The sequence below is a fragment of the Gallus gallus genome, chromosome 27, assembly GCF_016699485.2.
Source record: "Gallus gallus isolate bGalGal1 chromosome 27, bGalGal1.mat.broiler.GRCg7b, whole genome shotgun sequence".
In the NCBI taxonomy this organism is placed as follows: domain Eukaryota; kingdom Metazoa; phylum Chordata; class Aves; order Galliformes; family Phasianidae; genus Gallus; species Gallus gallus.
The window spans coordinates 4,988,699-5,011,365 of NC_052558.1; the positions used below are offsets into that span (position 1 = coordinate 4,988,699).

At 66.3% G+C, this 22,667-nt stretch overlaps 3 protein-coding genes across 4 annotated transcripts; 1 reads left to right on the forward strand and 2 right to left on the reverse strand.

Annotated features, from left to right (window-relative positions):
* Positions 1-692: 692 nt before the first annotated feature.
* Positions 693-8,019, reverse strand: PLEKHH3 (pleckstrin homology, MyTH4 and FERM domain containing H3). Of its 2 annotated transcripts, none has more exons than XM_025144074.3 (13): positions 7,806-8,019; positions 5,180-5,235; positions 4,508-4,596; positions 4,149-4,343; positions 3,906-4,063; positions 3,707-3,830; positions 3,275-3,572; positions 2,982-3,189; positions 2,685-2,812; positions 2,438-2,558; positions 1,911-2,360; positions 1,635-1,826; positions 693-1,534 (listed from the first exon to the last, which is right to left on the reverse strand). In XM_025144074.3, the coding sequence occupies exons 1-13, from the start codon at positions 7,950-7,952 to the stop codon at positions 1,352-1,354; spliced, it is 2,349 nt and encodes a 782-aa protein (XP_024999842.1). In that variant the 5' UTR covers positions 7,953-8,019; the 3' UTR covers positions 693-1,351. The 2 variants fall into 2 exon arrangements, with proteins under 2 accessions (XP_024999842.1, XP_015155132.2); XM_015299646.4 differs by having other exon boundaries at positions 2,676-2,812.
* A 1,819-nt stretch (positions 8,020-9,838) lies between these two features.
* Positions 9,839-12,258, reverse strand: CCR10 (C-C motif chemokine receptor 10). The gene is made up of 2 exons (XM_004948619.5): positions 12,199-12,258; positions 9,839-11,289 (listed from the first exon to the last, which is right to left on the reverse strand). Exons 1-2 carry the CDS (start codon positions 12,205-12,207, stop codon positions 10,213-10,215), a joined length of 1,086 nt encoding a protein of 361 aa, XP_004948676.1. The 5' UTR covers positions 12,208-12,258; the 3' UTR covers positions 9,839-10,212.
* A 1,959-nt stretch (positions 12,259-14,217) lies between these two features.
* On the forward strand, positions 14,218-22,635 carry CNTNAP1 (contactin associated protein 1). Its single transcript, XM_015299638.4, has 24 exons — positions 14,218-14,360; positions 15,615-15,716; positions 15,935-16,128; positions 16,217-16,364; positions 16,625-16,828; positions 16,901-17,085; positions 17,169-17,312; positions 17,656-17,917; positions 17,996-18,145; positions 18,216-18,387; positions 18,451-18,557; positions 18,639-18,758; positions 18,880-19,083; positions 19,164-19,320; positions 19,425-19,552; positions 19,637-19,804; positions 19,871-20,089; positions 20,164-20,403; positions 20,489-20,725; positions 20,799-20,926; positions 21,003-21,096; positions 21,186-21,419; positions 21,521-21,568; positions 21,659-22,635. The coding sequence occupies exons 1-24, from the start codon at positions 14,276-14,278 to the stop codon at positions 21,847-21,849; spliced, it is 3,921 nt and encodes a 1,306-aa protein (XP_015155124.1). The 5' UTR covers positions 14,218-14,275; the 3' UTR covers positions 21,850-22,635.
* The last annotated feature ends 32 nt before the right edge of the window (positions 22,636-22,667 follow it).

A 22,667-nucleotide genomic window follows, 5' to 3' on the forward strand; every position in this document is an offset into this window, starting at 1 on the left:
CAAGTGCTGCGGCAGAGCCAGAAATACAGGCAGGACCTGCAGTGCAGCTGACCAGGACAGCTCCCTGCCTGGCCTGCACTGCACACATGGTGACAGCGTTAATGTTTCACAGGGGTGAGGCCACAGGCAGGAGGACCCCGTCGGGGTGCAGTCCCCACCGCTGCAGCCCAAAGCAAAGGGATGGCAGCAGTAGGAAGGGCAAGAGGCTGCCAGCACTGCTGGCCCATGCACAGCCAGCTCTGGTGCTGCTGGACGCAAGCAACCACGCAACCCGTGACAGCACGGGGTGCGGGGCATTGCTGGCAGCAGCCCATGCACAGGCAGCCCAAGGTGAGAATTAGCCTTTTCCTCTGACCCCGTGGCACGAAGCAGCAGGCTAAAAATACTCATGGCCATTGCAGTGCTAGGCTCCCACACCCTCTTGGCATGGGCCCCACAGCGGCACCCGCAGCAGGGACAGTTCCCCCCCAGCCGGGGTGGCAGTGCCAGCGGGTGCCGGGGGAGCTGGACGCGGAGCTGCGGCGCTGTTGACGAAATGCCAAAGGGCAGCACGAGGAGCCACAGAGGCAGCAGCTCCCTGCCCCCAAGGGCACGCTGTTCCACTGCGGGTGGGCACCCAGGCTGAAGCCCTGCTGCCTGCAGGGATCGGTCCCTGCTGCACATCCCGAGGATCAAGACAGGCAGCTCAGCCCTCCTTTTGTGTATTTATTAAAAAAAAAAACAAAACAAAACAAAAAACAACAAAACAAACAAAAGCCCCAAAGACAACGGACAAACTTTACAGAGGCAACGTTGCGGGGCCAAGCCCCAGCCGTACCACCCACCCTGCAGCCCCTGGGGCACCCCTGCACTGCCAGCCCTGCTGCAGGGCACCACATGGGTCCCTGAGGGCAGCTCGGCCAAAAGCCACCCGCAGCTCTCCAGGAAAGGTGGACTCAGCGGACGGACAGACAGACGATGGCAGTGCAGCAGCCCAGCACCCTCTGCCCAGGCAAAGCCACTGGGACAGGGGGACGGGCACGGGCAGAACCACCAGGACAGCACAACCGCTGGAGGCAAAGGCACCAGGGACAGGGGACGGGGACAGGCCTGGGGGGCAGCGTGGGGCACCAGCGGGGGAACCAGGGCACAGCCACACCAGGTACCCACAGCACAGCAGCCCCTCTGCCCCTCCAGGGAAAGTGCTGAGAGACGTGGGCAAGCAGGCGTCTCGAAATAAATTAAGGAAACAACCAGAAAGGCAACAGTGGAGCAGGGAGCGCACGGCACCTAGGTCCGTGCTGACCCACCGCTTGCTGCCGGGCCAGGCGCGCTCCTTGTGCCGCCCATGGAGCATCCTCTGGCTGCCAGGCTAGCTGCCGAAGGAGCCAGCAGGCAGCAGGTGCTGCCAGGACCCAGCTGCAGGGCACAGCCCCCGGGGCCGCACTGCAGCATCAGGGCCGAGGGGACCGGCGGGCAGCTCTTGGGGCCGGGGGGGCTGGCGGGCACCCATGGAGGCAAGGTAAGTGTTGAGGAGCTGGGCGATTTCATCCACCTGCAGAGCAGAGGAACGCAGCTGGGTCAGCCTGAAGCGTCCGCAGCCCCCAAAGAGGATGACGGACAGACAGACGAACGCAGGAACGGATGCCTTTTACCTGGGAGGTCTCAAAGAGCAGCTCCTGGTCCTCCACAGAGAGCCGGAAGGTGCTGCTATCGGAGGCCCCAAAGGAGGAGATGCGGCTGTAGCAGAAGCTGTCCAAGGGCTCCGGTTCCCCCGGCTTATAGAGCGAGACAGCCTTGGCCCCGATGCCCAGCCACAGCCGCTGGGGTCCGGCACCCACAGGGCTCTGTGGGGGGACACGGGGCCGTCAGCGCCGCCACCCCCCTCCCCCCCACCTCCCTCCATCCCCACCGCTCCGCCGGGGCCTCACCACACGCAGATCGACGTCGAAGAGCGTGGAGCCGAAGCCGGGCCATTCCCGCACCAGCGCCACGTAGGCAGCCATGGCTTCGGGCCGGCCCATGCCCTGCAGCAGCTTCCACTTCTCCACGATGGCAGCCATGGTGCTGGCCCCCTCCTCCCGCAGGCGGCCCCGCAGCCGCAGGTCCCGCTCGGCGCGCTGCTTGGCCAGCGAGTGCCCCCAGAGCCCCCCGGCCAGCAGCCCCGCGCGCAGCCGCGCCCCGCGGCACTTCGGGGGGGGGTCGGGGCGGGGGGGCGGCAGGCGGGCGCGCAGCACGCGGGGCGGGAAGAGCTCCTCCAGGCGCGGGAACGGCGCGTGGGTGGAGAAGTCGCTGTTGAGGCTCTGCAGGCGCAGCGCCGCCAACGTCTGCAGCGTCTCCTCCGACGTGGGCACGTAACCCCGCAGCACCATCTCGTGAGCCTGCGGGACGGCGGGGTGAGCGGGGCCGGGACCGGCCGTCGCACGGCGCGGCCCCCGCGGCGCAGCACCGCTCCCACCTGCTCGAAGAGGAGCGCGAACTCCAGGCTGTCTCGCGGGACGTTCTCCGTGTCCAGAAAGCCGTAGTGCTTGAAGCGGAGCCGGCACGGCGCGTCCCGCTGCCGCTCCTCCCCGGCCAGGCTGCGGGCGAAGGACGGAGCGGTCAGCAGCGCCGGGCTCGCGGACAGACGCGGCCCCGCAGCGCGCCCTCCTCGCGGCGGCCCCCGCCCCCCGTAAGCGGCACAGTGCGACATTTACTTTTCAAACCTGGTGAGGACGTCGGCCAGCAGCGTGGAGCTGCCCACGGGCTGCTCGCGGAGCCGGGACTGCTCATAGAGCGCAAAGAGGTTGGGGCTCTGCGACAGCCCCAGGCGCGACACGAGCTCCTCGGCCACCTGGGGCGAGACAAAGGCAACCAACGGTGACTGCGCGTCCCTGGCCGCGGCGCTCAGGACTGCAAAGGGACACAGACAGGTCACGGCAGGCCCCGCGCCAGCCCCCCCCGGCCAGCTCCGTCTCCTCCAGCCGCCCCCAGCCCCGCGCACGGCGCGGCCGCGCGCCCACCTCCTGAGCTGTGGTGTGGGAGCTGATGGTCACGCTGCAGGCGGCCACCCCCGGGCAGTGCACGGTGCACACCATCTCCTGTCGTCGCATCAGCACCAGGATCTCCTCCAGGGAGGGCACGCACTCCCGGCCCCGCGTCTTTCCCAGCGCCTCCTGGATGAAGCAGGCGTATTTGGCCATCTCCGAGGCGGGGAAGCGGCTCACGGTCCTGCGAGGAACATCGGCAGGGTCAGCACCACCGCGGGGACCCCGCGCCGCCCCAGCACTGCGCCCCGCGGCTCAGCGGCACTCGCCTGTCCAAGTGGAAGTGCAGGAAGCGCAGGACGGGCGGGGAGGGCAGGAACGTGCAGCTCATGCAGGTGAGCAGCTGCCAGTAGTGCAAGTCGCCCGGCCCGCCCGGCGCCGGTGGCTCCGTGGTCTGCTTCACCAGCTGGCAGTAAATCTCATCCACCAGCGGCGGCAGGTCCAGACAGGTCTGCAGGATGCCCTGGATCAGTGGCACCGGGTCCTGCTGCGACTCCAGCTGCTGCAGAGAGTTAAACAGCTTCACGGCCTCGTCGCGCAGCGTGGTGTAGCTGTGGGGACCGGGAGCTGCAGGACACGGATGGCGATTTAACAGCTGTGTGGGCTTTCCAAAGCACCTCCCCGCCGCCACAGATGTGATGTGGGAATTCAGACCCAGCCCGGCAGCACAGATCTGCTATGGTACCCCATGCAGCGCTCACCTCTTTGGTCCAGGCTGCCATAGGGGAAAGGCAGCAGGGGTGCATAGAGGGGGCTGCTGGTGTAGCGCAGAATGGGGTTGCAGCGGTAGATTTGCTCCAGCACCTCGGGGCTGCCACAGTGCTCCTGCAAGGGCGAGGCGATAGCAGCAGCTGCCACGGGACTGCCCGCTCGGTGCAGCGCCCGCAGCCCAACACTCACCTCCACATCGCGCATGAGCAGCTGTGTGGGTGTCTGCACAGGCGCTTTGCTGTCGATCACCTTCTGCACGGCGCACACCCAGCGCACGGCCTCGTGCAAGTGCTCGGTGTACAGGCGGTAGCAGTGCTTCCTGCCAAACACTGTCATGCTCCAGAACCCTGCGAGGGACACACAGCTCACCCGCCGCCCCTCTGGGTGACAGTGCGGGGCGCGAGGGCACAGCCCAGCCAGGGGGCTCCCTACCCGTCTCCTTGTAGGTCTGCTTATCTGGCCAGAGCACGGAGCAGAGGCTGGTGAGCACCAGGGAGCCCAGTCGCTTGGCCCCCCTTTCACTGCTGCTGTAGTAGTCCAGGGAGTCGGGCGTCAGCACGAACCAGTACTTGCGAGGCCGGAGCCAGGGGGTCTTCACACCACCCCGCACCTCCCGTTGCAGCCAGCCTGGGGAGGGGAAGCCTCAGCCCCTGCAGCGCCCGCCTGAGTGCTCTGCCCTGTGCCACCCCGGGGCAGCATCCAGCCCATCGGGGCACGGTCCTGCCAACCCCGGCTGGGAACCCAGGCCAGAAGCATCCAAGTGACAGAAGCCCACATGACGCTGCACCCACCTTTCACGAGAGCATCGGGGTCCTCCTCCACTGGCCCTGGCCCCTTCTCCACGATGAGACTGCGCATCTCCTCCGACACCAGCAGGGACCTGGGGACAAGGCAGGGCTCACCCATGAGAGCATCCCACACGCGGGGACCGGCAGCGCCCCGGCAGCAGGGAGCTGTGTCCCCAGGGGCTCTGGACACCCCGCAACTCCACAGTGGGAACGCAGCGGAGCCATCGGGTGCAGATGACCCTGGCTAAAAATAAGCTGCCTGCAGTTGTGGCCCTGCCAAGGAATTCGGAAAATGAACAACCAGGAAGGAATGCTGGCAGTGGTGTCAGCACTGCGAGGACAGGGAGCAGGCAGGCTGCTGGGCCCCGGCACCCTGCTTCCCTGGGCACACACAAGCCCAGGGCACGGCCCCATGGGCAGCCACAGCCCCACAGAGCCCCACAATATGGCCCCATTGGGTAATCCTGCTAGAGCTTAGCTGTTCAGCACAGGGATGGAGATGTGCCCGAGGTGCAGCAGACAAGGATGGAGCCTGGCAGTCCTGGTTCTGCCATTCTTCCACACCATGCCCAGCTCTGTGAGCAGGACAGGATGGTGCACACTGGTACCTGTCAGGCACCAGCTCCCACAGCCCAGCTTCAGGGCTGTGATGGGACGTTGCAGGGGGTCACTCACCGCTCCGAGCCACTGCTGGTGCGGGTGGGCTGGCTCAGGCTCACCTCCAGGGATGCCTGCAGAAGAAAGAGACACGTCTCACCCCCCGCTCGCTGCCCAGCACCCTGGAGCCATTTCTCCACAACGACTGCTTGTCTCTGGGCCCAGAGGGATGGACTCACATCCCAGGAGCACGCATGGCTGCAGTTAGGGCACCCCTCAGGGCAGCCGTGGGTGCGCTGGCCGCGTATCCTCAGCTCACCCCAGCAGGCTGAATACCGTGCAGAATTGCACAAGGTCAGTGCTGAGTAATACGCTTACGGCACAAAGTCCCATTGTAATGGGGCTGCTGACTTCCTGCCTGCGGCAGTGGGACACTGAGCAGGGAAGTCCCTGGCCCTGCAGCGGGATGGGGATGGTTCCTCCTTGTATGACACGACTCCATGTTGGTGGTGCCACACACGTGACTGCCCCGCGCACATGCTGGGACACGAGGCAGTGTCCCGGTACCGGCCGGCACCGCAGCGGGCAGGGCGCAGGGATGTGGCGACACGGGCAGGGTGGCCCCAGGAGGTGCGCAGGCACTGCCGCCAGCCGCAGCCTGATGGGGGAAGACACAACCAAGTCAGAGCCCACCGCAGAACACCAAGAAAAAGAGACAGCTGCTAAAAATAGCGGTGGGGACGGGGAGCAGGAGCTGCCCAGGTATTGCTGTGCCAGGAAGGATCAGGCACCACTGATCCGTGGCGTTAAGGGCACCCGCCAGAAGCAGAAGCACCTCGTGCCCAGGGATGGCGTCACCCAGAGCTGTGCCACCGCTGGGGCCAGGGAGGGCTCTGTGCGCTCATGCATGGCTGGGCCATGGAGATGGTGCCCAGCACCTCTCACGGCCCGCAGGACGGCAGCCGGCTCCTCCTCAGGGTTATAAATAACTGGAGAGGAGCCGCCACGGCCAGGCCAGGGCAGCTGCTCCCACGCTCCCAGGAAGAGGCGGCCACGCCAAGGGCTGACGGGGACCCCACAGCCACAGGGCAGGCAAAGGGCTCCCCAGGGACCTGGCGTCACAGCCACACATGCCAGACTCAACCTCCAGAGCCAGCGCAGCCTGTGGGACGCAGGAAGTCCCAGAAGGCTTCTGCTGCTGCTGTGTCCTTGGCACCAGCTCTAATGCCCAGCAGGTCTATTCTCCAGCCCTGTCCCCCTACCCCTGCCCTGGAGGTGCTGCTGAGGCTATTCCTTGAGAGCCAGGACCTGCTGCAATGGGGGCACCAGGGCTGTCCACAGCCCTACACAGCCAGAGCACCCCAGCAGCAGTGACACCACGCTGCAAACCCCACTGCAGGGCAGAGAGGGGCTGCAGTGAGCTCGGCTGCATCCAGCCCCACGACCCCTCTGGGCAGGGATTCAGCCCCACAGCTCCCAGCCTCCCCTCGCTATCCCTCGTGCAGCCTGGCAGGAGGGAAGCATTGGCTTCCGCCACGCTGCTGTGCTTCCCTGAGCAGAGGAAGCAGCCAGAGAGGGGAGATCCAGGCTCTGCTCCCCAGCATGCCCCAGGGTGCTGAGAGCAGCCCTGCAGTGCTGCCCGGGCTCAGGGCTGCTCAGAGCCGCAGCATCGAGGAACCAACAGGGACCCCCACACCAACCTCACCCTCGGCAGCAGCACAGAGTGGGATCCCGTGCCAGGCTCCGGCTCTGCAGCTCTGCCCCGAGGAGCAGGCATGGGAAGCCCCGCTCTCCACCCAGACACCCCGAGTTTGGCTGCTCCCTGTCACCCGATGGGCGCTCCGCTTCCCCCCACGCTGCCAGGGCACCGGGAACGGCCCAGGAGGCAGCAGTCAACGCCACGGCGCACGCGGCACCGAGCAAAGGACCGCGGGTACGGCCCAACAGACGGGAGCCGCGGTGCCAGGCTCGGCCACACGAGCCGGAGGCATCTCGGGCTCTGGAAGCCCCCGGTGCGTCCCAGGGACCACGCGCAGACCGCACTAATGGTAACGCGGTGCCAGGCCCCGCCAAGGGCAAGAAAAGCAGCCAGGCTGCCTCCCCCAGGGAGGGCGGGAGAGCCTCTGCGCCCGGGGACCCCAACGCCCTCCGCCCCCCGCAGGCGCGGACCCCGAACACCGGGCAGACCCGGGCCCCAACCCCTTCACACGGGGCCGACGTCCCCGCCAGCCCCGGTGCGGCGGCTCAGCCGCGAGAAGCGCACGCAGCTCAGGACGAGCCCGGCCCTCGCGCAGCCCCCCGCGGCCAGGGCTCCCCATCCCGCTGCCCGCCAGCCCCGGCGGCTCCGATCCCAGCGCCCCGCAGAGGGGACGCGCCAAGGGCAGCCCGGCCCGCGGGCCCCGGCGCACCCCGAGCGAGGGGAGGACGTGCCCGGGCAAGCGGCGGCAGGGAGCGGGGCCGGGCGGCCGCTGCCGGGAACAGCCGGATCCGCTCGCGGCGTCCGCACCACCGGGCCCGGCCCCGAACCCCTTCGGCACGGGCGGCCCGCGCGGCGGGTCGGGCTCCGGGCCCCGCTGAACCGCGGACCGAGGCCGCGCACCGGGAGCGGGGCGGGTGCAGCGCGGCGCGGGGCGGCCTCGGGCCGGGCCGAACCGAACCGAACCGCGCGCCGCGACCGCTGCCGTCCGGCGCCGCTCGGACCCACCCGGTCTCCCTGGGCGCGGAGCTCGAAGGACGCCTCCTCCTCGGCCTCGCCGTCCGCTTCCCGCTCCGCCTCGCCGTAGTCCCGCCGCAGCAGCGTGAAGCCCTGCCGGCAGCACAGCAGCCACCAGAGCCCGCCGGGGAACGGCATCGCCCCGCCGGGCCCGGCTCCCTTCCCGCGTCGCGCTTCGGCCGCCGACGCCGCCGCCGCCGCCGCCGCCGGGACCGGCCCCGCCGCCGCCCCGGGCGGGCCGGTCCCGCCGCGTCACCGGCGTCCGCCAATCGCCGCGCGCGGCCCGGGGCGGAGCGAGCGCTCCCGGTGCGACGGGGCCGCCGTTTGCGTCATCCACCGGACGGGGGCGCGCGGCCGAACGGGGCGGCGGTCGGCACCGGGACCGCGCGGTGGGCGAGGGCGGCCGTCGGCACCGCACGCGCCGGCGCTGCGGCGCGATCCGGCCGTGGCGGCGCTCCCGGTGCGGGCATCGGCACAGCGCGCCGCTCGGCGCCGGGAGGAGGGCCGCGCGGGGAGCCGTGGGGCGCGTTGTGTCACGCGGCGGGGCTGGCAGTGGCACAGACGTGGAGCGCGGCACCGCGTCCCGTCCCCTCAGCGCGCCGCAGCCCCGGCCCAGGTGCCGCGTGCCGGGCACAGCTCCCACGTTGCACACAGTGACCCCCCCGTCCCATCCCGTCCCATCCCCGCCGGCGCGGCCCTTCCACCCCTCAGTGCCACGGGTACGTTTGGTGCTCGCACAGCTCCGGTTGCACCGTGCGCACGTTGCGGGCACGGGGTCACGGCCCGTCCTGCCGGCGCTGTCACCTCGACGCGGCAGCAAACGCGGCTCCTGCAGCCCCGGAAGGGTTAAACCATCCGCCCGGCTCTCCGGGAGCCGCTGGGACCGGGCCGTGCACGCAGGAGCTGCCAGCACACCTCCCACGCACCGCCAGCCCCGAGGGGCCGCGGGGAAGGAGTGGGGCCGCTGCGGGGCCACTTCTGCGGGGGCAGAGCAGCAGCTGCGGGACCGGCGCGGTGCCCGCGGTGCGGGGGGATACGGCGCGGCCGTGGGGCAGCCCGAGGCTGGGCAGGGAGCTGGGAGTGCACCCCGCCGGGCACGGGGTCGGTGCAGAGAATGGGGGCTGCGAGGGGACGGGGGCCCTGCGGTGCTGAGTCAGCGGTAATTGCGTTTCCTGCCCAGAAGTAGGCGAAGGGTCTGAGCTTCTCATTGCGATCTGGGCTGATCCCAAAGCAGAGCGTGTGGGTGAGCGGGAAGAGGTCTCCAAACCCAGAGACGGGGAGGCATCGCCCCACACACAGAAACCCTCTGTGTAAGAGCCAGAGGGAACCAACCGGGGGCTCAGAACCGCCTCCTGCAGGGAAGCTTGAACTGCCCCTGCAGTCCCTGGAGCTGCTGCTCCGGGCACCCTGTGCCGCTCTGCTCTGTGCTGGCGTTGCTCAGCCCCGGTGGGAGGCCGAGGGCACCCGGAGCACCAACCCTGTGTGGAATGCGTGGAGCCGCTGGGAAGGATGTGCTGGGGCCAAATCTCATGGGGAAGTGAGAGGAGAGGAAGGGAGAGGAAAACCCCTCTCGCCCATCTCCGTGGGGGGAGTTTCCAGCCTGAGCCAGAGCAGGATTTTCCCGAGGGTCACACTGCTGGCATCGGGGGGTTTTCCGACCCCTACAGCCCCACTGTGGGTCTGTGGGCTCTGCCACTGCCTCTGCCCTGCTGGTGGTGATGGGGGCCGTGACATCCACTGCTCCTGCTGGATCGCGGCTGGGGCGTTCCCATCCTGTGACCGAGGATGGGTCAACCCCGTGCGTACCCCCAGCTCGGGCAGACGCGGTCAGGCCTTGCAGCGTTCGGCGCCCCGCAGGACGGGAAACGCTGGGTTCTGCTGCCTCCTGCAGGCATCCCCCGGCCACTGCCAGGGCGCCTCCCCGGCTCCCTCCCGCGTGCCCGGTACCGGCCTCGGTACCCACAGCAGCTTCTGCTCCTCCGCCCCAGAGAGTCCCCGGCCCCGCAGGGATACGGACTCGCATAGCGTAGTTCGAGCAGAGTTTATTGCAAGGGTGGAAATGAAGGGGGAAGGCGCTGCCCTGTGGCGTTGCACAGTCCCACTCACACATACACAGCAGTGCACGGTCCTCCTGGGGCATGCACGGCACTGCTCAGTGCCCTCGTGGCACGCACCCCCCAACCACGTGTGACACTGCACGGTCCCCCTGCAGCTGGGGACATTTCCCCGGTGCTGGCATTGGGCACTGTGCACAAGATGTATCCATCTGCCCAGGACACTGTCTGTCTGTCCTGCCCCTGTCAGTAGCTCCGGGGACTCCTGGTGCCGTTCAGGCTTTCCCTGGGGGGTTCTGAGCCCTGTGGGTGCCGGCGCCTGCCCTGGGCATGGCACTACATCCCTATGCCACGTCCTGGCAGGTGGAGAGTGATGAGCGCTGACGAGGACTGGGGCAGCCAGGGCAGCGCGTGTCGATGTTCCCCACACAGCCGGCATCACTGGCCAGCAGCCACAGCTCACGGCGGAAGCGCTGGCCCAGGAAGGCATAGAGCAGTGGGTTGAGGCAGCAGCGCAGGGATGCCAGCCCGCTGGTGACCAGCAGGGCCAGGTCCTTGCGGCGGCTCTGGGCACAGCTCAGCTCCCAGCTGGCCAGCAGCTCGGCTGTGTCCAGAAGCACCATCAAGCTGTGGGGCAGCTGCAGGGCCACAAACACCAGCACGAGGGCCAGCAGCACCCGCAGTGCCCGGTGGGGCTGAGCGCCACGAGCTGCCAGCAGCGTCCGAGCCACGGCAGCGTAGCAGCTTGCCATCACCACAAAGGGCACGGCAAAGCCCAGCACGACCTGCGTGAGGTTGGTGGCTCCCCGCGCTGCCCGCGACACTGCCGGGGGGAAAACAACACGGCAAATGTGGAGGTCCTGGTGCCGTTCTGCTTTGCCGTAGACAAACTGTGGCAGTGCCAGCAGCGCAGCCAGCAGCCAGGCCAGGCCCACCGTCAGCCAGCCGTGACGGCGAGCCCGTGGGCGCAGGCGGCACGCGGCTGGCACCCGCACAATGGCCACATAGCGGTCCATGCTGATGCAGGTGAGGAAGAGGAAGCCGCTGTAGAAGTTGAGGGCATAAACGCCTTGCAGCACCTTGCAGGCAGCTGTGTCCGGGGACCAGCCCTGCAACATCGCAGTGACGGCAAAGGGCAGCGTCAGCAGCAGCAGGAGGTCAGATAGGGCCAGGTGCAGCAGGCAGACGTCGGTGATGCTGCGTGCCTGGCGGTAGCGGGTGTGCGTGAGCAGCACCAGCCCGTTGCCCACCGTGCCCAGCAGTGAGAGCAGCAGGTAGATGGCTGGCTGGTAGGTGCGGGCGAAGCCCTGCACTGCTTGCTTCTCACACAGCTCAGGCAGTGTGCCGTCGTCCCACGAGATGCTGTAGTCCCAGGTGTAGAAGTCGGTGGTGGCTGTTATCACCATGGGGGTGGGGTTTGCCTGCACAGAGGGATCGGGATCGAGGGATCACAGAATCACAGCCAAGTTGATTTGGAAGGGACCTTACAGCCCCCTCAGCCCCACTGCCCTCACCCTCTTTTAGTTTAAAGCCGTTCTCTCTTGTCCTATCACTATCAGATCGTATAAAAAGTCGCTCTCCTTTCCAGTGAGCCCCCTGCGGGCACTGCAGGGCTGCTCCCTGGTCTCCAGGGGTTACTCTCTCCAGGCTGAGCACCCCCACTCTCTCCGTTTGTCTCCATGGGAGAGGTGCTCTCACCAGGGGTGCCCGCCGCCCGCCGCCCCGCTGCAGTGCGCAGCCCCCGCCCAGCCCCACCGAGCAGCGTGGCCCCGCTGTGGGGAGCCCTGAGGGTGGCGCAGTTTCCGTCTCACACCCGCTCCGAGCAGTGGCGGATTCACCTCGCTCAGTCATTGCGAGAGCAACCGACCCCTTCCCGCACTCCCTGCTGCAGCACAGAGCTAGCGGAGCAACGCCACCCCAGCCCCGATGTCACTGACCTGATCCCACGTCCCACGAACCAGTTCTGACCCCATGGGGCTGCTCCGAGTGGTCCCCAGGGTCTCACACCCGACTCACAGCCCATAGCGTCCCCTTGCAGGTGACCCCGTGCAGCCATCCCCAGTGGCCCCAGGTGCTGTGGGTGCAAAGGAATCTTTCCAGTGCACCCAAATGCCCACTCCTGTGTTCTGGGTTTGACTCTGATTCCAGGCAGAATCTGTCCCCAGCAGCTCCCCAGCTCCTTCCAGGCCTGGGGACTTGGAGCACTGAGCTCTGCCCTGTTTGCCCCTTACAGCCCTGCAGCCCACAAGGAGCACAAGAGAAAGTTTAAAAGCAAAAGCAAGAGCCAGAGTGATGTGTCCCTGTGAACCCCTCTCTCCGCAGCCCCTCACCTCCTCCATTGCACAGCAGGACCTCTCCCCTCCTCACTCAGAGGCTCCAGAGCTGTCGGTGTGTTTGAGCTCTGCAACCTGTGGTTTGACCGCGTGCCGCACCCGATACCGAGAGATGTGCTGAGAGCACAAGCCCAGCCCCAGGGGGGGAAGGAGAAGCAGCCATGACCCTGCTCTGGAGCTGCATCCTGCATTTTTAGCTTGTGGTTGTTGTCTGCATGCTGAGGTACAGAAGGAACCGTGCTCTGCTTAGCTCTGGTGCTGTAGGGCTGGGGGATGGCAACTGGGCACGGGGAGGAGAGAGAGGCTGAGGACACCCAGCAATTGCAGGAGATCCCAGCCCAAGAGGGCTGCTGTTGGCATCTCCCACTCTGCAGCACAGGCTGCATGCAGAAGGCTGTGAGAGAGCCAGAGGGAAGCAATGCCAAAGAGAGTGTGGGGCTGCTGAGGGCTGGCACTGTCCCAGAGCAGCAAGCAGAGCTGTGTCCAGCTTGGGCATTGCTTGCCCTGATGGGAAATGGCAGTCGCAGGAACCAGGGACACTGCTGATGCATGGCATCCCCCTTGCCCACGGAGTCCCACACTCTGCTCTGCTCCTGTGCCCCCGTGCCCCATCAGCGCTGGGCAGGCAGTTTGTTGGTTGTTGACAATACCATTCCCAGCCCCTCCTTATGGGCCAGATTAGGATCTGTGGGAAAAAGGACCCATTTTGCTCTCCCCAGCAGGGAGCAAATTGATTTCAGGCTCTAGCAGGCTTTTTGCCTCTTGTAGCAATAATCCCTCAATCCCCCTTTCTCCCAGCTACAGTCATCTTTTCACGGCTTATCCCAGCTCTGTGCAGGGTCCCTACTGGCTCCAGGAGCTCTCTGCTGGTGCCCTGGGGCCATGGAGCTGCTGCAGGCTGGGCATCTGCAGGGTTCCCCTCTCCCTGCCCTCCCTGCGGCACACACAAGCTCCAGACCTTTGCTCTGTGCCTACTCTGGGGGTACCATTCTGCCGGGGGAAAGGAAGGGACACAGCCCTGGGACAAATGTCAGGATACAGCCTGGTTGGACCCGCCAGCACTGGGAGGATCTGGGGGCTGGGAGGGTCCTCAACTGCATCCGCATCCCCAGGGATGTGGCTCCAGCTCTTGGCAGCAGCACATGCTACCAGCTCTCCCCACAGCCCCTCTGCACCTGGGTCTTTCTGTTCCCTCTTTCACCACCTGCTCTGGCCTCAACTAAGCTCCGCACAGGAAGCAGCCCCAGCACCACTGCAGGTGACAGCAGCATTGCCCAGTGGAGTGCTGGGTTTTTGCTGGGCGCCAGGATCCTGCTTGGGCCCAGCAGCACCCACAGCATCCCCATCCCTCGGGGCTGGATCCTCACAGGGCACCGCATGGTCTGTGGGTCAGGTGGCATATGTAGGACACACAGCTGCCAGCCCCCTCCCCCGTCCCCTCTGTGGGTGTCTGGGGATGTTTGGGAACGGTCGCAGGCTAAATCCTGCGCTTCTACGCCACTGGGAAAGACAGGCGACCCCTCAACCCGCAAGCCTTAATCTGCTGCTTGATTACAAACCATCGCCACATCTGCTGCAAGAGGGCTGGCAGACACTGCTTAAATCCTTCCCTGCTGCAGCTGTGGGCACCGGGTGCTGGGTCACGTCTGGGGGGGCTGCACCACGGGCCACCGGCACTGCTCACCCTGCACGATGCGCCATACAGCACTCACCCCGTGCATCGCTCTCCGTGCACCCCCCGTGCAGTGCACTCCCCCGCGCAATGCTCTCCCTGTACGGCTCTCTCCCCACTTGTCCCCACTCCACTCCTGCAGGCCGTGCGTTTTGGGTGCCACGCGGGGCCGGGGCTGCCCCGTGGGTGCCGCCGGGGATCGGGACGTGCGCCCCGGGGCCACTCGGGGGCTGCGGGGCGGCAGGCGGGGTGCTGGGGGGGGCTCTGCGCTTAGCCCCAGCGCCGCCCGTCCCGGGGCCGCCCCGCCGCCACCGCCCCGTGGGCGGAGCCGCCGTTCCCGCTCCGCCGCGCGGCTGCAGCACCGGGAGCGGCGGCGCCGAGGGCGCTCGGGGCGCTCCAGCGATGGGCGTTCGCCGTCTCCTCGGGCTCCTGCTCGCCGCTTGCGCCGCTCTCCTCGGGCCCGGCCCCGGCCCCGGCTGCCTCGCACGTAAGTGGGGCCGCGGTCCCGGGAGCCGCCGCTCCGCACTGCGGGACGGAGCCGCATTGCCCGGCACCTCCCGACCGCCCCCTCCCCTCGAGCTTCCCCCCCCCCAGCCCCGTTCCCCAGTCCCTCCAGCATCCCTCGGCGCCCCGCTCCGCGCCTTTCCCAAGGTCACCCCGGCTATGGGCGTCCGGGCGTCCCGGCGTCCCCCCTCCAGCGCCCCGCCCGGGGCCGCCCCGCCGCAGCCCCCGCGCCCGTGCAGGGCCCCGCCCGCAGTCTTCGGTGACCCCGCGCCGGGAACCCGGGGATGCGCGGAGCATCGCCCGCTGTGATCCACATCCCGTCCTCCCCCGCCCCGCATCCCGGGCCGGGAGGACGCAGCTCCGCGCACCTCCGCCAGAACCACGGGCAGCGCCGCGCGGCTGCGGCAGGGAGGGCGGGGGGGGGCCGAGGCCCAACGCCTGCAGCTCGGCGGGGCCGGGGGGGAGCGGTGGGGGAGGCGCGGGGTGATGGGGGCGACGGAGGCGCGCGGGGGTGACGGATGAGGGTGGAGCTGTGCGGGTGGTGGGCTCGGAGCGGCCGCCGTCGTCCTCGCGCGGAACAGCGGCTGCAGCCGACGCTCCGGGGCTCCTCCGGGACGGCGCCCTGGGGTCGGCCTGGCCCGGCACAGCCGTGCGGTGGGCTCGAGGACCCCGACCCCGCCACGTCCTCCTCTGCGGACGCCGCCTTCCCTGAAGATCTGCGCTCTTCTGCCCCGGCCCCACCCGGGGGCACCGGGCCCGGCAGCTGCCCCGGGCCGGGGGTCGAGGCGGGGCGGGCGGGGGTTCCTCGGCTCCCACGGCACTGCGGAGACTGCGGTGCGGCGCCGAGACCCGCAGAGGTGTGTCAGCTCCCGCCGCAGTGGGAGTGCAGAGGAGGGCGCGGACCCCCGGCCGGGGGCGCTGAGCGGTGTCTGCAGACCCGTCCCCAAAAGCGGGGACGGCGGGAGGGGCCGACGGCAGCACCGCCCCCGGTTCTCAGCGCGGCGCGGCAACGCAGAAGCGCTGGGTCACGGTGCGGGTCTCGGCGGCTGCGGGCAGCGCGGGGCTGTGCTCATCGCCCCGCGGATCCGCCACCGTCCGTCACCTCTCCTCCGTCACCCCCCGCCTCCCATTACGCAGCGTGGGGAACTGCCCACCCACGCACCCACCTCCCATGCGGCCGTCCGTGTGCGGTGCTGCGGGGGTTGGGACGCCGCACCCAGCGCCCCGTTCCCCGCAGGGCCGTGTTACGATGAGTTGGTTGGATCCCTCTACTCCTCGTCCATCGGCGCCTCTTCCCGATACAACATCTTCTACTCGTCAAGCTTCGCCCGGCTGCACAGTGAGCGCTCCCACCACGGGGACGGGAACAGCACGTGGGGAAAACATCCACGGGGTGTAGGGGCTGTGGGGAGGTCCCCCCGCGACGTTTCCCCCTCAGTATCTCCCTGGTTCAGGGAGCTCCCCCCCGCGGGTACTGGGCTGGGTATGGCCGTGTTGGGACTGCGGGGTCCCGCTGAGCCCCCTCACCCCCCCCCCCCCCCCCCCCCACTCCCATAGGCACCAGCGGGTGGTCCCCCGACCCCCGTGACAAGCAGCCCTGGCTGCAAATCGACCTGATGCAGAAGCACAGGATCAACGCAGTGGCCACGCAGGGGACCTTCAACACATACGACTGGCTGACGCGCTACATCGTGCTCTACGGGGACCACCCCACCAGCTGGAAGCCCTTCTTCCAGCAGGGCAGCAACTGGGTAAGCACTGCCCATCTCCCTGGGGGGTGGGAGTCCCAGGGGGTGCAGGGAGTTGCTGCTCCGGGCTGAGCTGTTCCTTTACCACCAGACTTTCTTTGGGAATGTGAATGAGAGTGGGGTGGTGCGGCATGACCTGCACTACCCCATCCTCGCCCGCTACGTCCGCATCATCCCAGTGGCCTGGAACCCACGAGGGAAGATCGGGTTGCGCCTGGGCCTCTATGGCTGCCCCTACCGTGAGTACTGACCTGAGGGTTCCCGCGTGGGGAGGGACTCAGCCCCATAGCTGCATGGCACTGGGCCAGCTTCTGTGCAGATGCCAGAGCCGCAGTCTGGCTCTCGCACACGCCAAAACCCTTTTCCAGTTCGAGCACTCTGCAGTCATTAGAGATGATATAAACCTGCCTTAATGGTCAGGACAGACAGAGCTATGTGATCCCTTGTGTCAGGGTGCCCACTGCTGCAGGGCAATGATACGGCTCTGCCTTGCTTCCAGGATCCCATGTGCTCTACTTCGATGGAGATGATGCAATCTCCTACCGCTTCCGGGCCAAGAAGATCAGCACCATGGAAGATGATATCTCCTTCAACTTCAAGACGGTGGAGCAGGATGGTGTGCTGATGCATGGGGAGGGCTCGCAGGGCGACTACATCACGGTGGAGCTCAAGCAAGCCCAGCTCCTCCTGCACATCAGCTTAGGTGAGCCGGGGCTGGTGGGAACAACAGGTGGGGCTAAGGGGGGAATACTGAGTGACTCTGCACCCTCCCCAGGCAGCAGTCCGCTTCATGCCACCGAGGGCCACACGACAGTGGCGGTGGGCAGCCTCCTGGATGACCAGCACTGGCACTCACTGCACATCGAGCGCTACGGCCACCACGTCAACCTGACACTGGATGGCGAAGTGAAGCGCTTCCGCTGCCATGGCACCTTTGACCACCTCGACCTTGAAACTGAGGTGGGTATGCAAGTGGGGATCCGCCAGGCTGCCGGCTCTGTGCTGTGTCAGTGTGAAGCTGAGGCCCCCACTCTACCTTCCAGATCTTCTTTGGAGGGGTGATCGACCAGGACAAGCAGCACCTCACCTACCGGCAAAACTTCCGTGGCTGTGTGGAGAACATCATCTTCAATGGGGTCAACATCGCTGACCTGGCCCGGCACCGGAGATCCAACATCCGCTTTGAGGTCTGACCCCACAGCCCCCACCAGGGGCTGGGGTCCCATCCCCTTCCCTGGAGGTCCCTATCACAGAGTGACCCCTTCCCTGGAGCCTTGTCCCTGCTGTGGGTGACCCCTTTCCCAGGGCTGTGCTCCGCATGCACTGGGGTGATGTGATGCTGGCGGCTGCTGTACTCAGCCAAGCGGTCCCGCATCGACTGCACGAGGTCACCTCTGGCCCGGGGCATCCATTCAGCAGCAAAAGGCAACAGAATCGAGCGGCGGCCATTGGGGCCATGGGGGGGTGGGGGAGAGGTCTCCCTGCTGCGGGAGGATCTCACCCCTCACTGCCTCCTGTTGTCACCCCCAGGGCAGCGTGGGCCACTACTGCCAGGACCAGGTGAACACCCCTATCACCTTTGCTGGCATCAACAACTACGTGCAGGTGCCAGGCATCCCCCGCAGGAACCGTCTGGCTGTCAGCTTTCGCTTCCGCTCCTGGGATACAGCCGGGCTGCTGCTCTACACTAGCTTTGCTGACCGCCTGGGCTCACTGGAGATGGTGCTGAGCGAGGGCCAGGTCAATGTCTCCATTGCCCAGCCCGGCAAGAAGAAGCTGGAGTTTGCTGCAGGTGGGCTGGGGGCTGCTGAGGGGCTGGGGGCCAGTTCACTGCCCGTGCCCCCCCAAGCGCTCACCTCTCTCCACACAGGACATCGCCTGAACGATGGCTTCTGGCACTCGGTGCAGCTGGTGGCACGGGAGGGCTCAGCCGTGGTTACCATTGATGATGACGACGGTGCTGAGTTTCGGGTGGCTCATCCCTTCCAGCTCCGCACCGGCAGCCAGTACTTTTTTGGAGGTGGGTGCGCGGTGGGCGCACCGTGGGGGCGTACAGTGCCCAGGCCCTGCTAACGCCCTGCACCCTGCAGGCTGCCCCAAGCCCGCGTCGCTCACTGGCTGCCGCTCCAACCAGACGGCGTTCCACGGCTGCCTGCAGATGCTCAGTGTGGACATGCAGCCCGTGGACCTGGAGATGCTGGTGCAGCACCGCCTGGGGAAGTACGCCGACGTCTTCTTTAATGTCTGTGGCATAACAGACAGGTACGGCTCGGGCAGCGGGGGGGAGGTGCAGGCAGGGCCGGGACTCACCCCCTGTGCCCTCAGGTGCACCCCCAACCTCTGCGAGCATGACAGCCGCTGCGTGCAGTCCTGGGATGACTTCATGTGCATCTGCGACCTGACGGGCTACAAGGGAGAGACCTGCCACAAATGTGAGCGTGGGGCAGGGTGGCACCGTGGCTCTTCCCACTACCAGGGTGCCATCGTCATCCTGCCTCATTCCCCTCTCCCAGCCCTTTACAAAGAGTCCTGTGATGCATACCGGGTCAGCGGGAAGACCTCGGGGAACTACACTATTGACCCAGACGGCAGCGGACCACTGAAGCCCTTCACAGTGTACTGTGACATCCGAGGTGGGCGCAGCGGGGTGGGGGGAGGCGAGGGGCTGCCCTCAGGGACCGGACCCCTCCACATGCCCAGACCTGGAGCAGGATGGAGGGAGCAGGGGAACCTCCTAACAGCCCCCCTCTGCAGAGGACCGGGCATGGACCATCATCCGGCACAATCGGCACTATGCCACGCGGGTGACGGGCTCCAGCGTGGACCAGCCCTACCTGGGCGAAGTGGAGTACTGGAATGCCTCCTGGGCCGAGGTCTCAGCACTGGCCAATGCCTCTGAGTACTGTGAACAGCGGATTGAGTTCCACTGCTACAGCTCTCGCCTGCTCAACACCCCCTGTGAGCACCAGGAGGGAGCGGGGCCGTGCCGTGGGGCCGTGCCACAGGGCTGTGTCCTCAACCCACCCCTCTACCTCCAGCTGGGCTGCCCTACAGCTTCTGGATGGGCCGAAACAACGAGCGGCACTACTACTGGGGCGGCTCGCGGCCGGGCATCCAGCGCTGCGCCTGCGGGCTGGAAAAGAACTGTGCTGATCCCGAGTACTTCTGCAACTGTGACGCCAACCATGCACTGTGGTGAGCGCCAGGCAGAGGCTGTGGGCACAGGGAGGGCACGGGTTGGGGGTCCAGGCGGAAACAGGAGCCCTGCATGGCCCCTCTGATGCGTGATCCATTTGCAGGAGGACGGACAAGGGTCTGCTGACCTTTGTGGACCACCTGCCCGTCACACAGGTGGTGGTGGGAGACACCAACCGCTCCGGATCTGAAGCACAGTTCCTGCTGGGGCCTCTCCGGTGCTATGGAGACCGTGAGTGACCAGAGCAGTGTTAGGGCCCGTGCCCACTCTGGGTCCGTACCCACCACTCACCCTGTCCTGTCCTGCTCCTGACAGGAAACACCTGGAACACCGTCTCCTTCAACAGAGGTGCAGCCCTGCTCTTCCCCACCTTCCGAGCCAACCACAGCCTCGACATCTCCTTCTATTTCAAGACCACCGCCCCATCCGGCGTCTTCCTGGAGAACCCCGGCACACAAAACTACATCCGCGTGGAGCTTAACAGTACGGGTTGGGTGTGGGGCGCAGAGGGCAGCATGGTACAGTGCTGCTGACACTGCGTCCCCGCAGCCACCAGGGATGTGGTGTTTGCCTACGACATCGGGAACGGGCACGAGAACCTGACGGTTCGCTCAGCAGTGCCCTGGAATGATGACGAGTGGCACCAGGTGAAGGCGGAGCTCAACGTGAAGCTGGCCCGGCTGCGGGTGGACAGACTGCCCTGGGTGGTGCGGCCGGCCCCGCCACAGAGCTTCGTCCGCCTGGAGTTCGACAGACCCCTCTATGTCGGTGAGAGCCCCTGCCGTGCCCTGTGACCCCGTGTCCCCCCAGCACGCAGCTGCTCAGTCCTGGTCCCACCGCAGGCTCGGCAGAGCACAAGATGCGCCCATTCCTGGGGTGTCTGCGGGCGCTGCGGATGAATGGCGTGACGCTCAACCTGGAGGGCAAGGCCAACGAGACAGAGGGCGTGCAGGTGAACTGCACCGGCCACTGCCAGGACCCGCCGGTGCCCTGCCAGAACAGCGGGCTCTGTGTCGAGCGCTACAGCCACTACAGCTGCAACTGCAGCATCTCTGCCTTTGATGGGCCCTTCTGCAACTATGGTGAGCAGTTCGGTGCTGTGGGCACAGCAGGGGGGGGAACCCTCCATGGGAGAGGAGCTCCCATCACCCTGTGGGTGCCCCACAGACATCGGTGGATACTTCGAGGAGGGTGCCTGGGTGCGGTACAACATCCTGCCCATGTCGCTGTATGCTGCCCGCGAGTTTGCCAGCATAGTCAGCAGCCCCTGGCAGCCCCTGCCCGGCTACAACCTCACCAATGAGGAGGTCAGCTTCAGCTTCAGCACCACCTCGGCGCCTGCTGTGCTGCTCTACGTCAGCTCCTTCGTGAAGGACTACATGGCTGTTCTCATCAAGGACGATGGTGAGGGCGCAGGGGGCTCCTCCACCCCTGTGCTGAGGACCAGCTCTGCAGCCTTCACTCGCTCTGCCTGCAGGGAGCCTGCAACTGCGCTACCAGCTGGGCACCAGCCCCTATGTCTTTGCCCTCACCACCAAGCCAGTGACGGATGGGAGACCCCACCACGTCAACATCACCCGCTGGCACCGCACGCTGTACACGCAGGTATGGGATCCGGGCAACCCAAGGTGGTGGGAGATGCAGAAAGATAGGAGGCTGATGCTCAGTGCTTGCCCCCTAGGTGGATTATCTGCCTGTCATGGAGCAGCAGTTCTCCCTGTTTGTGGATAGCAAGTTGGACTCACCCAAGAACCTGTACCTGGGGCGCGTGATGGGTGAGCTGGGTCCTACCGCCAGCACCAGCACCCCTCTGCCCAGCACGGCCCTCAGTGGGGATAAGCTATCTCCTTTTGTGCCCCCACAGAGACTGGTGTGATTGACCCCGAGATCCAGCGCTACAACACACCCGGGTTCTCAGGCTGCCTCTCGGGGGTGAAGTTTAACAGCATTGTCCCCCTCAAAGCCATCTTCCGCCCCACCAGTGTGGTGCGGCCCTACAGTGTGCAGGGGGAGGTGGTGGAGTCCAGCTGTGCCTCCATGCTGCCCCTCACCACCATCCTCATCCCACCCGAGATGGACCCCTGGTACATGGGCACAGGTAGGGTCCCCCTAAAGCTTGGGATGCTGCTCGCTGAGGCAGAGGTGACGCTCCAGCACAAACCCCACAGCCTCATCACAAGTCCCACTTTATCCCTGCAGAGTTCCCCCACGTGCATGATGATGGCTGGGTCGGGATCATCATCGGATGTAAGTGAGATGCCCAGCTGGCCCCTCGAGCTGTGCCACATGTTGTCCCCCATCCTCTCCCCAAATCCCTCACTGTTCCCTTCCCTGCAGTCGTGACATTCTTGCTGCTGCTGCTTGGGGGCTTGCTGGTGCTGCTCTACTTCTACTACCACCGCTACAAGGGCTCCTACCACACCAATGAGCCCAAGGCCATCCAGGACTACAGCAGCGCCGTCAAACCACTGTCGGTGCGCAAAGACCAGAACCTGCCGCAGATCCTGGAGGAGCCAAAGGGGGACTAATGGGACACCAGGGGGGTGGAATGGGCTCGCAGCGCCCCGCGGCCACTGGGGCTGCCTGGAGACGAGCAAGCATCGCGGGACCAAAGGGCCGAGCACACCCGAACTGCCAGCACCGCCGAGCTGCCCGCTCCCACCTGCGCCTGGAGTGCGGCCGCCGGCACCCTCGGCCCCACACTGTGGCCCCTCTGCCACAGGCAGGCAGCTGCTCCCGCTGCCCTTCCACGGGGACCCCGTGCCCAGCAGTCCCACAGCCACGGGGGTTGTGCCCGGGCTGCCCCCAGTCCCTTCGCGCTGAATTCCCTGCTGCTTTACTCGCTTAGCAAGAGCCACGAAGGAACCACGCAATACCGCCGCGGCACAGCCGGGGTGCCCAGCAATACCTGCCCGTGCCGTGCATGATGCCACTGCACTCTGCTGAAATGCTGCTTTCATACAATCAGGTACAGATCCTTTCTACCATTTTTGTTGCTGGATATTCTACTACACTCTAATTTTTTTATTCTATCAGTTTGTATAAAAAACAAAATGGAACTTCACGCCAGGTGTTATATTCCAAGTGTCGTGGTCAGTGGTCTGTAGTTTGCTACTTCTCTGTAAGAAGTGCTCGTCCTGCATTACCGCCAGCCCAGGGAACTCTCTGTTCACGCGCTGTACTGTGGTCAGACAATGTTATAGAAATGCATTTATCTACCCAAAGGCCTAGCTCCACTGGGCACTTTATTTTTAAAAAAAACTGTTTTGTTGAATGAGATGTGAAGATACTCCAATAAAGGCAGAATGACGGCGTTTGCCACCTTGAAGCCTTCTGTTGGCAGCCT